The sequence below is a fragment of the Bos javanicus genome, chromosome 16 (assembly GCF_032452875.1).
Source record: "Bos javanicus breed banteng chromosome 16, ARS-OSU_banteng_1.0, whole genome shotgun sequence".
Classification (NCBI taxonomy): domain Eukaryota; kingdom Metazoa; phylum Chordata; class Mammalia; order Artiodactyla; family Bovidae; genus Bos; species Bos javanicus.
In genome coordinates, this window is record NC_083883.1 from 4,392,817 (window position 1) to 4,407,235 (window position 14,419).

At 52.6% G+C, this 14,419-nt stretch overlaps 1 protein-coding gene across 2 annotated transcripts in view; it reads right to left on the reverse strand.

Moving 5' to 3' along the window:
- Positions 1-669: 669 nt before the first annotated feature.
- The window catches only part of RAB7B (RAB7B, member RAS oncogene family), a 28,456-nt gene continuing 14,706 nt past the window's right edge, over positions 670-14,419 (reverse strand). The window contains exons 5-6 of one of the 2 annotated variants that reach the window (XM_061382027.1): positions 9,019-9,144; positions 670-2,655 (exon numbers count right to left, since the gene is read on the reverse strand). In XM_061382027.1, coding sequence (XP_061238011.1) covers positions 2,575-2,655; positions 9,019-9,144 — 207 coding nt within the window. In that variant the 3' untranslated portion in view covers positions 670-2,574. The remainder of the gene's footprint in view (positions 2,656-9,018; positions 9,145-14,419) is intronic. The other variant, XM_061382028.1, reaches the window with a different exon arrangement.

Sequence of the window (14,419 nt, forward strand, 5' to 3'; positions counted from 1 at the left end):
GGAGTTAGAGCCCCCACACCTTGCCTCTCTCTGCCAATAATACCTGCCCCTGCGGGGTGGGAACTGAGGGCCAGCCTGACTCAGGCGTGGGGCTGGGGGTGAGGAGCGGCCCACAGTGTTTCAGCTCAGTTCCATCTTGAGGCTGGTCACTAGCATGTCCCTTAGTCGTGACAGGAGCGAGGCTGTGGGCCGCGGCCCCCACTCTCCACCCGCATGTGAACATTCGGTCCTGGCCCCTGACTCCAAACAAGACTCAGAATGTGTGGTTTGGGCCTGGGGTTGGATCTCCACGTGACTTTTGCAAAGACAGAACCTTTTATCTCCAAGCAGCTCAGGTGGGCCTGGCCAGGGTTTGTCATTCTGGAGAGCCCTGAGAAAATATGCTTACTCAGTCATGACTTCCTAGGCAGGTGGTACCTGGACTCAGAAGGACCCCATGCTTGTTTCAATAGCTCAGCGTGACCGTCTTGGAACTTTGCTCAGCGTGACCGTCTTGGAACTTGTCATGATTTTTGGACAAGGGACAAGGCATTTTCATTTTGCAGTGGGCACTGACCATTATGGCCCTGTCATTTTACTTTTTGATGTCTTTGTCTTCTTTTGAATTTTGAACTATGCAGATATTGAAAAAAAAAAAAAAAGACTTTAAAAGCCAAATACCACAAAGGATTAAAACTAAGAAAGACATTTATTATCTGTTGTGCACTTTTAGAATGGTCCCTACGCCCACTGAAGTGCACCAGCTGTGGCACACATTCCACGCACCATGCAGCCAGTCCACAGTCCCACTGCCCCCCAGGACAGCCCGCATGACACGCAGAGTGCCGCCCCCGCGAAGGACGCAGGGACAGAGCTGTGCGCTGGGCCGCCTGTTCCTGTGGGGAGAAGGGGTTCCCCAAACTCTTACTGACCCCTCACCTCCCCTTTCCTCTACCTCTGGGCGAATCTGCAGTGTCAGGTGACGCTTGGAAGTCCTGCGCTAACATTCAGAGAAGGGTACTTCTGTGTAGACAGGAGACTTCTGTGGTGGGCATGGATGTGGCCACGGAAACCCTGGGGGGCGGTCGGTCATCTCGCCGACTCCCTTCAGGCTGGGCTCTGTAAGTGCTGCTCGTCACCAGCAGAAAAAAAATTACGGCTGTAGCATCTGCAGGAACAGACTACCCAGCTTTCCAGGATTTATCACCGATGCTGATTTCTTGCCTGAATCACTGATGCAGCAGTTTTTGCCCATCTCTCAGTAGGATTAAGAAATTGGGATGTTTCTGCCTCGGAATCTCGAAGAACTGAAAATGCCCGGAGCCAAAGAACGAGCTCTGAGCATCTCAGCAGAGGAAAACTGCGGCCCGCCCAGCGTCCATGGAGCCGCCCTTTCCTGCTCTCCTGGGAGGCGCACTGCTGCCCTCTGGTGGCCGGCTGACAAGGAGCCTTCCGGTGCTGGGGGCGAGGGGCGGGGGGCGGGGGGCGGTGTCCACCTTGTCTCTGGAATAGCAGCTTTGAGTTCTCAGGTTAATGAGTGTCTTTTCACTGTCCCTGGAATAAAACAAGCTTGTCCTTGACCTGGAGCCTTGGCCCTTGCTTCTACTTGTGCTCAGAACGCTCTTCGTCCAGTTCAGATGGCAGCCGTTTTCTCATTCTCCAGCCTTTGGGCCAATGTCGCTTCCCCAGGGAAGCTCTCCTGGGCTACTTTGTCTGAAACATCTGAAACAGCACCTAACGCCACCCTCCGTCCTTCTCTCTCCCATTACCTTGCTTGGTTCAAGCGCTTACCTGCTAATTGAAAACATCTGGTCAAATTCTGGGTTTACTGCCTCCCTCCCTCTCCAGAACGTCAGACCAGGAGAGCAAGGTCTTCGTTACACGCGTCCCTGGACCTCAAGGCATCATACATAGTAGATACCCAAAAGGACTTGTTGAGGGAATGGCAGTGTGTCTCCACGGGAGTGCCTGGGATTGAAGCCGACCTTCTGGTCCTTAAGAGCCACAGGATGTGGGCAGGGCACGTGCTACCCTCGTGTGACAGACCAACCAGCTGAGGCCGCAGCCTGAGCCAAGGAGACACTCGCGGTCCCGGGGGGTCTTCCTGTGCTCCCTCTGTCCTGTGCTCCGGGGGCACAGACAGACAGTCTGTCCCAGGCCTGAACAGCTGCTGCCAGGGGTTGATGGGGACCTCCTCCCCAGCCCTGGTTGCAGGGACCCTGGTCCACAGCTGTGCGGAGGCTCTAAGGGGGTGGGGTGCGGTGGGCGCGCTGAGGAAGGCCGGTCCATCGCCTCCACACACAGCGGCCTGGATGCAGGGATGCGCCTTCCAGAGCAGGAGGTGTCCAGGGAGGGCGCAGCGCAGGAAAGCCGGGGCCAGCGAGGGGGCCGTGACTCCTCTGGGACTCGGCTGGGACGTCCCGGGTTCCGCCCTGACTGTCTGCACTCAGACTGAGGCAGGGCTGGTCTGGAGCCCGCACGGAGGCGAGGGCCGCGGCTGGCCTCGGAGCCTGGCTGCCGTCTGAGCGCGGGCGGCCGGCGGGCCAGCTCGGCGCACGCTCCGTCCTTGGGCGCGCAGAGCCGGGGTCCGGAGGGTCAGCAGCATCTGCTCTTGGGCTGGTCTTCCGGTGAGAGCTTGATGGAGTCTGTGAGGTAACTCTCTAAGATGCTTCGATACTGCGGAAGGAAAAGAGGCGTCAGCGTTCGCCTCCCAGCGGGCTAAGCTCCCCCTGCCCTCTATTTCTCAATGGCTGCTGGTGGTCGGGCTTTCTGTTCACTCGCCTTGTGCAGCTGGGAGGCCCAGAGGACGTCTTCCCCGCCCGCTCCTGCCTCACCTCCTTCTCCAGCTACTTCCCTGGAGCCCAGAGCAGGCCGGCGGCTGCATGAGCTCCTGACCTCCAGCCGGGTCCCCTCACTCACCATTCTCCAGAGAGGACAACCCGGGGGACGTCTGACCTCAGGTGACAGAGATGATGACAGATCGCTGCTCGTGTCTGCAGAAGACGTCCCTGCGGACGTCCCCACACACCAGCTCCCAACCTCCCCTTCATCCTCTGTCCCTCCCACGTCCAGGGAGCCCTCCCAAAAACAGACTCAATGTTTCTACTGGGCCTTTTTGCTTCTCTGCCCACCCTCCCAAAGTCTCCTATCCCAGCAAGGTCCAGAGAAAGCCTACGGTCAGCCTAACAAGCCTCTGCCCACCTGGCTGGCCACCCCTTTGCCATGAGCCGCCCTTCTTGGCACAGGGGTGAGGCAGGCAGGCTGTCCTCCCACAGGAGATGGGCCTCTTCTTAGAGGGATCCTGTCTCTTTCTCTGCTCATGCTCCCCCATCTCTGAGCTCCCAGCCTTCACACTCCTCCCATGGCGGGTGTAGTGTGTGTAATGGTGAGTGGATCACTCACCACCCACACCAGTGGATATGCTGGTGTGGACCTGAGCTGGGAACCAGCCCCCTCCATGCGGCTGTCTGTCTCAAGTGCCCCTCCGAGGGGACAATTTCCAGAATGATGTCTGTTCCTTTACTTCCTCTGTGGGTCCCAGCTGGGAAATGTCAACCAAATCCTTAGTACCCATGACTCTGGATCCCAGGAGGCTGCTTCGCCCTCATGATGGTGGCCCCCCACCCTCAGGCTGAGCAGTAGTTCAGCCTGACAGCCCAGAACTCAGGGCACTGGGCCTGGGACCCAGCCCTTCTTCATGTGTTTGCTTCTTGCAGAGCCCCCATCTCCCAGCTCTACCGGCCAGCAGAGCACAGCTACCCTTAGTCAGCCTGGATGATGGGCCTGGAGTAGCCCTCAGCAAATTCTCTGGGGAAATTAGAATTTTCTTTGTCACATATGCATGCGTGCATGCTAAGTCCCTTCAGCTGTGTCCACCTCTTTGCGACCCTATGGACTGTAGCCCTCTAGGCTCCTCTGTCCATGGGATTCTCTGGGCAAGAATACTGGAGTGGGTTGCCATGCCCTCCTCCCTTACCCACCCAGAGATGGAACCCATGTTTCTTACATCTCATGCACTGGCAGGTGGGTTCTTTAGCACTAGCGCCACCTGGGAAGCCTTGTCATATATATATATTAATAGCAAGTATTAGTTTTGGGGAGTGGAGGCCTGCATCTCCCAATGAAAGCCTGTCCCTCCAGGGATGTCTCCACGCCAGTCCCGTATCCCCCTCTGCTGGGGAGGATCCTAGCCCACTGCTTGTAGACCCAGCCCAGCACACCCCAGATATCCTCACCCCGAGAGAGCAGACTCCTACCCAGAGGTGCCCAAGCAGAGAAAATGGCTAGAGAAGCTCCTTCTCCCAGCACCGTCGAGGCCTGGTGTGCGGGCTGGGTCTGCACGGCTCGGAACACCGCCCAGTCCTGCAGTCAGCCCCTTCTGCAGGGCATGCGCACTCCACTGAGCCGACTGTGGTTAAAAGCCTGACTCTTCTGAGCCTCACAGGGAGGGCAAGGAGGAACCGAGCATTACTGTTTAGGCTGACCGATTCACTGCTTCCAGAAAGACAGGCTTTTGAAAGGAGCCTCTTATTTTAGTACTCTGTCAGTCCCCTTCTCACCGGGAACAACAAAGATACCTTGGCTGGAGTCAGAACATTTCTTCTTGGACCTGTTGGGCCAGGAGGCTGGGCCTGCTGTTTCACCACCCTGAGAGTGCCCCAGCCTCACATCCAGGCTGGTTGAGACCATGAGCAGAGCCTGGGCCTCAGCCTCAGTGCCGGACTGTAGGAGGAGAGTCTGAGCTGCCGGAGCAGCTCTGCACTTTGGGGAACAAACAGAATGCTGCTTGGGAGGATGTGAGAAGCCTACTCATCCGTTACACAGGTAAAGATTGAGGTCTTCAGGCCGGCTCTCTTCACCCAGTAATAGTCACATCCTCCCCAGGGTCATGTCAGCCCTGAGCTCTTTCCATTTATGACATCATTTCACTCGAAAAGGGCATCATCTCAATCCTCGGGTTTCCTACAGAGCTTCCAAGTCACCGGCAGGCCATAATTAGGCTCCCGGTGAGATTCGGACCACAGTCCTCTTGGCAAGTGTGTGCATGCCGAGTGATATAACACCTAGAATCCTAAGACATCATTTCGGTGAGGACGTGGCTGTGAGTCTGTCTCTCCAAGCCTGGTCACCTCATGACCCTGCCTTTACATCCTGCACCCCAAGGACCTTATAAAAGTCCTGTAATTTCACTAGGCTTAGCTGTTAGTCAGCCTGCCTTCTCCCAGACACCGTAATTATGTCTTTCTCTAATTAACCCAAAAGGAACTGGGCCTCCGCACTGCGGCCCATGCCAGGCCTGACCAGCCCATCAGGGGTGGTATTGCCAACTCAGTAAGAGCAAAATCCTATCAGCCCAAATCCCCCAAAGCAGGTGGGTTTCCCTTCTTTGATTATGAGGGCATTCTTTTTTTTAAATTAAAGAATTAATTTTAATTGGAGGCTAATTACTTTACAATATTGTAGTGGTTTTTGCCGTACATTGACACGAATCAGCCATGGGTGTACATGTGTCCCCCATCCGTAACCCCTCTCCCACTTCCCTCCTCATCCCATCCCTCAGCGTCATCCCAGTGCACCAGCCCTGAGCACCCTGTCTCATGCATTGAACCTGGACTGGCGATCTGTTTCACATATGGTAATATTCATGTTTCAGTGCTATTCTATGAGGGCATTCTTAACCATGAATAGCTAAACACCTGATCCTTCAAAATGGCCAGATCGGGACACTAATGTAACTACCTACCTTCTCTCCTTTCAGAATGCAAACTGAGCACCTCTTCTGGTATTCTACCTGTAAATCGCTCCTTCCATCCAGAGCTCACTGCAGAACTCAGACATTCTCAAATGCCCGAAAGCTCAGATGCCGTGTGTCCCAGTGGACCACATTGTTCCTCCTCTTGTGAGGCTTCTGCTTTCCCTCCTCTCTTTTCTATCTTGGTCGACAGCAACACTAATCAATCATTCCTCCGTTTGGCAAGCTAGAAACCTCGTCATCAACCTCAGCAGCTCCTGATTCCTTCTCTCCTCTGTTTGATCATCATCAACCGTCAACAGTGCTCCCTCCAAAGTCTCTTTAATCCGCCGCATCCTTGCCATCCCCATCCTCTCATGCCTGTACCTTCAGAACCACCCATCAAGCTCATCTTCCCTGCAGCATGAAACTTCCCTGCGCTTTCATTTAAAAATAGCTACCTTTTAGGGACTTCTCTGGCGGTCTAGTGATTAAGAATGCAGGTTTGACCTAAGAGTCACATGCCTCGGGGCAGCGAAACCCACATGCTATAACTACTGAGTCCAGGTGCCACAACGAAGACCCAGTGCAGCCAAAATAAATGAATAGAAACAGCTACCTTTTATTTATAGCCTTCTCTGTACCACCATATTATTTTATCTAGCCCTGGCAACAGCCCCATGAGGAAGACACCATTACTTATACTGTAAAGGGAGGGAAGCAATGGCTTAAGGAGGCACGTGACTTGTCAAGGACACAGTAAGAGGTAGAGGCAGGATTTAAAGCCAGATCCGCTGACTTCAGAGCCCAGCTCTTCCCACCCCAGGCTGGGCTCCCTCCTTCATCCTCCTCTCCAAGGATTCTGGGCTGCTGTGAATGAGCACATAAGAAGGAGAGACAGGTCCTTGGGGGAAATGTCCTTGAAAACTCTTCTTTGACCTTAAAATATAGTTTTGCAAACTCCAGCTTCACCTTAAAAGCCCACATGTGTTTTTACATTCTGTGTCCTAGTACGCATGTTTGCTTTAGTGCAAAATGTTTCTCCTCCAAATCTCTCCATAATAGAGACATTGCAGAGGGACACACCCTGCTGGCTTCCAGGCCCCAGGTGGGCTCCTGTGTGGCCCAGGGGTCTGGCAGCGGGTCTAGAGACGATGGGCCTATCGTATGCAGCCTGAGGTCTGGTCAGGGCTCAGCAGGCCTCCATGGTCTGCTGCTGTTGACCTTGAGAGCCTCGCTGCTCACCTTGGCCCAGCGCCCCTGGCTCCCTCCAGGCCCCATTTCCCCTCGTACAGATGGAGCCCGTGGTGGCCCCTCACATGAGCCCCGTGGACTCACACCTGGGCCTCTGTCACGCCCTTCTCTCTGCCCTCTGCAGCTGCTGCTCACACCCTCCCTGGCTTAGCCGTCCACCTGCAAACTGTCACCTCAACATCCAGCCGACAGGCCCCTTCTCTGGGTAGGCATCCTCACTGGCCTTGCCACCAGCACCTCTCAGTCACCTTGATGCCTTGGCCATGCCTGCCCCACCCCCCACCCCATAGCACTTTCCTCACCCCCTGACTCTTGTGGACACCTTAATCCTCTACCTGACCATGGGCCATGAGGTCTACATCTCTAGCCCTAGCCTGACATCTCAATAATATTTATGGGATGCAATTATTCCCACTTTACAGATGAGGAAACTGAGGCTCAGAGAAGTCATACATCTTGCCCAGGAGTCCACCTGAAAGCATAAGGCCAGGATCCAACCAAGCTCAGTCTGACCGTGGACATCACACCTGTGACCTCTAGACTTCTGGTCGTAAATTTCCTCTATCATCATGAGGGACTGACACGGGGTTGCCAATCCGTTCTTTTGACAAGTAAGGCCATTGGGAAGAAAGCAAAAACAAGAACAAGACAAGCTACCGTATGCTAACACCGCTGCATCATGACAGTGACACAGCAGGAAGGGCATGGCTTCAGGAATGAAGGACACGCCTTCTCCAGAAAGGACAGACGCTAACCACACACAGACACGGGCTGGTGGAGCTGATGGAGCTTCCCCGAGAGTAAGCATTCGGTGATCACAGCACTGTGTTTGTGGTGGATCGTTGATCACACGTCACCCTACAAGGTCAAACAGCTTCCCGAGCCTTCCAGGGAGTGGCCTGAGCAGGCACGTCTGTATTACCGACTGGGTGATGGAGCTGCACTTGACCAAGTGCTGGAGATAACCCCTGCTTCCCATAAAGGAGACGGCGAGTGCGGGTGGCCTGGAGGGGATGTATTAAGAATAGCCCACGAGGACAAACCCTAAGGTTAAGGCAATGGGGTATGAAGGTGGCGAGCTTGAACCCTTTCCCTGGGCAGCTTCTGGGGGTGGCTGCTGTCCCTCCCCATGGTGGGCAGTGCCACGCAGCGGACTTCTCCGCAGAGGGCAACCCTCCAATCGCCTGTCCTCATGTGTGCTTTTCCTTAAAGATTAAAAATTAAAAATCACTGCCGTGATGGCCTTCTCCCTGCTTCTAAGAAGCCCACCTTGGCTGGATGTGGCAGAACAGTGAAACGGGCTGCGCCCCTCCCAGTGCCAGTCTCTCATGGACCCTCTTCACAGTTTCCAGACTCCACACAGAATGGCAATGAAACCCTCCAATGCTGCCGGGCAGTCTGCCCTGAGCTTCCTCTCCTCTCTCCTGCCTCCCTTCTGCAGTGCAGGCTGTGTGCCCCTCCTCTGGGTCCCCCTCACCCATCAAAGCCTGCGCTGCAGCTGCTCCCCTGTGGGCCTGTCTTCTTACGAGAGCGAGGGGCCCTGGGGCACCGCGAGGGGCCGGGCGCAAACGGCGCACTCAAGACCTGCTTGTTGCAAGACCACACCACGGGGTCTACATCTATCCATTGTCTTGATTGGAGGATGTCAGCAAATTCCCCAGGCTTGATTATTCCTCCTGGACCAATACTTAACACCTCGGGGCTACTCTCCCATCAGTGAGGACTGAACTAGCTCATTGCTTCTCAGACTCTTACTGAATTCGAATCTGTGGGGATGAGATACAGGACTGAATTTTATGGGAACTCCACAAATGATAATCAGTCAGATTGAGGAACCACCAATGATGAACCCCCCATAAAGCTAAGGAAGCTTAATGCCTCTGGAATTCTGTGGTTCCAGAATTAGAGTACTGTCGAGCTCATTCAGTAACTAATTAACCAAGACAATGAGCACTCCTGTCCCAGCCGCACCCCTCCCTGTGCCCAGCATGTACTTTTCTAGATGCTTCTGAGCCCGCCCATCCTAGGGGGCAGCCCTGGCATGTGCCACTCACCCTTGACAGAGCCCGACTGGCCAGCATCTCAAAGGCTTGTACCACGTTGATGTCATTCTTGGCACTGACTTCAAAATAGGGAATATCCTTCTCTTTACACCAGCCTTGGGCTACCTCTTGCGGAACCTGCATGAGGGTAAGAAATGACCACCATTCCTGTATCATCGTCGCCATTATCCCTGCAGTCATCACGTCTGCACCACGATCATCACCACCATCCAAGCCCACCATCCCCACCACCACTCCCATATACTGAGAACCTTCCATGTGGCTGTAAGCTTACCTGTGCTATTTTTTTTTTTTTTTAAACACAAGCCAATGAGGTGGCTATTGTTAGCTCCATTTCACACACGAGGAGACCGAAGACTGGCATGTGTAGGACCGAGCAGGATTTGAACACAGGCTTGGAAGAACTAAAGCCCTCCTCGCTACAGCATCTTCCCAGCCTGGACTGGGAGCGGCTTCTTGCCACCAGCTCCTTTCTCAGCGCCTGCAAAGGCAGGTGGATGCAACAGACACCAGCCAGGGCCTGGAGGGAGGACCCCATTCTCCTGAGCTGGCTTATTAGGCCCGTGCTGCTGGGCAGAGACCTGGGTCCCTGCTAACCTTTCTTTCCCAGGGGAAAGTCCTGGGAGCAGCTGATAAGCTTCTACTCTGGGCCACATGCTGGATTAGACGTCTGATCATACTAACTCATTTAATCCGCTAACAACATTGTGGGTCTTTTTAGCTGCACTTTATAGGTAAGAGGGCTTCCCTGATAGCTCAGTTGGTAAAGAATCCACCTGCAATGCAGGAGAACCCAGTTCGATCCCTGGGTCGGAAAGATTCTTGGGCTTCCCTTGTGGCTCAGCTGGTAAAGAATCTGCCTACAATGCAGGAGACCTGGGTTCGATCCCTGGGTTGGGAAGATCCCCTGGAGAAGGGAAAGGCCTTATCCTCCAAGATCCTTGCCTGGAGAATTCCACGGACTGCATAGTCCATGGGGTTGCAGAGTCGGACACGCCTGAGCGACTTTCACTCACTTATAGGTAAGGCCCCTGAGGCTCAGAGTTTCAGCAGCTTGCCTCAGATCACACAGCTGAGAAAGGCAGAGCTCGGAGGCGGCCCCAGCCCCGCGCTCTCACGCCACCTGCGCTGCCCTCTGCCGGGTCCTGGGCAGGAGCTGTGCTTCTGGGCAGGAACTTGTCTCCCGCTGGACTCTAGCTTTCTTGAGCTCAGAAAGAAACAAAGAAAGTGAAAGTGAAGTCGCTCAGTCGTGTTTGCGACCCCATGGACTGAAGCCTGCCGGGCTCCTCTGTCCATGGCATTCTCCAGGCAAGAATACTGGAGCGGGTTGCCATTTCCTCCTCCAGGGGATCTTCCCGACCCAGGGATCAAACCCGGATCTCCTGCACTGCAGGCAGACTCTTTACTGTCTGAGCCGTGAGCTCAGAGTCAGGACTTTTTAGCTCTTGGCCTGGCCCCACAAGCCACTCTCCACAGGCTGAATGAATATACCTCTACCCAAATGCAAATGCCCGGAGAAGGCAATGGCACCCCACTCCAGTACTCTTGCCTGGAAAATCCCATGGAAGGAGGAGCCTGGTAGGCTTCAGTCCATGGGGTCGCTAAGAGTTGGACACGACTGAGCCACTTCACTTTCACTTTTCACTTTCATGCGTGGAGAAGGAAATGGCAACCCACTCCAGTGTTCTTGCCTGGAGAATCCCAGGGACGGGGAAGCCTGGTGGGCTGCTGTCTCTGGGGTCGCTCAGAGTTGGACATGACTGAAGCGACTTAGCAGCAGCAGCAGCAAATGCAAATGCCAATCACAGTTTGAGGACGTTGGCTTGGAGAAGGCTCTGGCAGCTCTGCAGGTTACTTCCAAAGACCATTGGCTCCGCTGAGTTTAGTCTGATCAGTTATCTGGGGGATAGGGAATGACCATATGTTGCTATTTGCTGTGCCTGGTGCTTTATAACCATTGTTTCACTTTGTTTAAGGGAGCCAAGGTTTTTCTCATAACAAAGAATGACTCAGCTCCTTTTCCTGAACACAGGGCAGCCAGGGGGAGATCTGAGACTATCCTTTGTCTCCTGCAGGTTCTGGAAAGTCTGTCTTCCTGGGGTTAAAGGAGCTCCACTGTTGCCTGTCTCTTTGGTCCTTGTTGTTCTGGCCGCAGGTCTAGGCATTGTGGTTAGCTGAGCAGCCTGCCATCTGGGGCGTCCGGATGGCATCCCCACATCCTCTTCCTTCCCCAGCCTCCCGGGAGCTGCTGCGCTGGAGCAGAGCAGGGAGCGGCCCCAGCGCTGGTCTTGGCCTCTGGTCCTAAGGTCCTCCTGCCTCGTGGTGCGAGGGGCTCCCCAGCCGGCCAGGACGGCCCCCTCCTCTGGACCATAAGCGCCCTTGACCCGGCGAACAACCAAGACGCCTCACAGCTTGGGCAAAATCCTGAGCTATGTGGATGAAGCATCAAGGACGGCCAGGTTGCTGATTATCGTTGTCCTCACCAGTAATAGACACATAATCGACCCTTAGAAATTAATATGTTGTGATATGTTGATGGCATCTTAGGAGTGCAAGGGGCTTTGTATCTTTTATAGTCCTTAAAAAGACTTTAGGTCAAGGACTGGACTTCCTCTTCTTGTTGTTCTCTCCTTCTTTATATCCTACCCCCGCCCCCGCCCCCCACCAGGTGACGAGCATCTTTCTGGGCACACTGTTGGTCCTAAGGGGTTGCAGTAAACACGGAAGCGAACTGAAATGAGCTCAAGTGCCTCTGCTTTTCCAGGAGGCAGGGAGCTTCTTTGTATCTCATGGCGTGAGAAGCAGAAGCCCAGACTGGTGCCCAAGTTCACCCAGAGACAGAGCTAGGAAGATAAGCCCACACGTACAGTGATACACAGGCACAGTCCCTTCAGGCCGCGGACAATGACCGACCCTGCCTGCTGCCTGGCGTGACAGACGTTTATCTCATTTCTTCCCGCTCCTTCTCTGTCCAGTTTTTACAGAGTGGTTAAATACATACTCCAGAATATCAGTTGGGATTGTATTGTGAATTAACGTTCTTTATAATCCCCTCACGTCTTCCAGTCAACCTCAGAAAGTCGCCACGGGGCAAAAAACGACCCACACGGCACTTTTCACTTTTCCTTTCCAATTCTAGCACCAACTTCAGGATTTTTAAAATCTTGTTGTCTTTTATTTCTAAAATAACAGTTATATATCACTTAGGCTCTGACTGTAGACATAAACTCAGGCTGTGGCCCATGGAGACATGGGCAGGGTAAAAACTTTGCAAGTGTTACTCTGTTGGTTTTTGCTTTGGCTGATGTGTGTGTGTGCTAAGTTGCTTCAGTCATGTCTGACCTGCTGCCCTATGGGCTGTAGCCCACCAGGCTCCTCTGGCCTTGGCAATATACGAGCTTCCCAGGTGGTGTACTGGTAGAGAACCCAACTGCCAAAACAGGAAACATGAGAGATGTGGGTTTGATCCCTGGGTCCGGAAGATCCTGAGGAGGGCATGGTAACCCACTCTAGTATTCTTGCCTGGAGAATCCCATCAACAGAGGAGCCTGGTGGGCTACAGTCCATAGGGTCACAAAGAGTAGAACATAACTGAGGTGACTTAGCATGCGCACATACTATTAACATTTTATTTTTCATCAGCGGTCAAATGTTTGACAAAATTAGTCCATTTTGCAGACGTTTATCTATGATGCTTTTCCATCTCATATGCATTAAAATGATCAATTGTGTGTCTTGAGATAGGTCAGATACATCTGAAACCAATAAAAAATAACAAAGAATATCTTCAGAAAACATAATCCCAATGTTATGGATCAGCAGTGAATCAGAAACTGCCTACTTGAGAGCAAAGAATTTACATCCTAGTGAATAAATTCCTCATAGCATAGACGCTAGCAGAGCTGGTTTTTTTTTAAACAATTTTTTTTCCCTTTTACCTCTGTAAAACAGGTAGAGACTTTAAGAAAAACCTAAGTCAGCAATTTCTTTACAATTATCCTGGTGAGATACTGATTGATTGATTGTGGTAAAATATACAAAAATATAAAATATAAATATATATATATAATATATAAATATAAAACATAAATTTTATATAAGTATAATATATTTTATATAATTATATATTTAATGTAATTTTATATATTATATATTCATATGTTTATATAAATATAAAAGGTATATTTATACATAAATGTAAAATGTATCATTTGGACTATAGTGAGGCATCCAGTTCAGTGGCATCAGTACATTCACGTCTTTGTACAACCATCAATGCTCATTTCCCCAGCTCAGTCAATAAAGAATCTGCCTGCAGTTCAGAAGACCCAGGTTCAATCCCTGGGTGGGGAAGATCCCCTGGAGAAAGGAATTTCAACTCACTCCAGTATTCTTGCCTGGAGAATCCCATGGACAGAGGATCGGCAGGATACAGTCCACGGGGTCACGAAGAGTTGGACACGACTGAGTGACTAACACTTCATCGTGCCATATCTAGTATGTGCGTTTTAAATACTCATTTTCTTTTTGTTAAGTAGGAAGAACTTCCCTATATTTCCAGCCCCCACACTGGAGATATTAAATTAAGAAGGTGGGTAACAATCTCTTTCATGTATTAAGATTGCCATGTGCTTTATAGGCATCATTGCCTATGAGCCTCAAATAACCTCATGAAATCTGAGTCTGGTGTCCATTTCATAAAGAAGCTGGAACTGGCCAAAGACACACATGAATTTGAGCTCAGAGAAGGTGGTCCTTCAGGGTCCTTATCCACTCAGCCCTGTGCAAGTGAGGACTATCTGCAGCCTGCTCTCCAAGCCCCAGCTTCGCCTCTCAGGCTTGGCAGCATCCTCTGCCTGGTCTGTGCCCTTGGAGGGCAGCGGTGTCCCAGCCTCACCTCTGGCTCCCCATCCCGGGTCTCTGGATCTAAGTCCCTCTGCGAGCCCCACTCCCAGCTCCTCCTCTGCATTTCCCTGTGCTTGTTTCATGCCTGTGAGCACTTCCTCACCTCTCTTCCTCCGGTTTGCCCCCCTCCAAATCCTGTCACCTTCTCCAGTGGGGGAGCTCTTTCCACACCCTGTTCAGCACAGATCCCAGAGACGGAGTTGGGCTTGCCTTGGGCTTCACTGTTTCTTTCAAACCTTTATTCTTCCTCTCTCTGCAGAACAAAGCTCATGCCCCCGTGGCTGGGATTGGATGCCTCTACCCCTCTGAGTCATCACTTACACCTCCCATCCGGTACCCTCATTCCTTGGATGCTTGTGATCTGGTGAAGCTTCCTTTCCACGCAGCCCCGAGCCTCACACTTCCTTCCCCTCCCTCCATCTCCACCTCCTCCCCATTCCGCCTGCCCCTCCAGGCCCAGCCCAGGGCCTCCATGAACCTTTACACG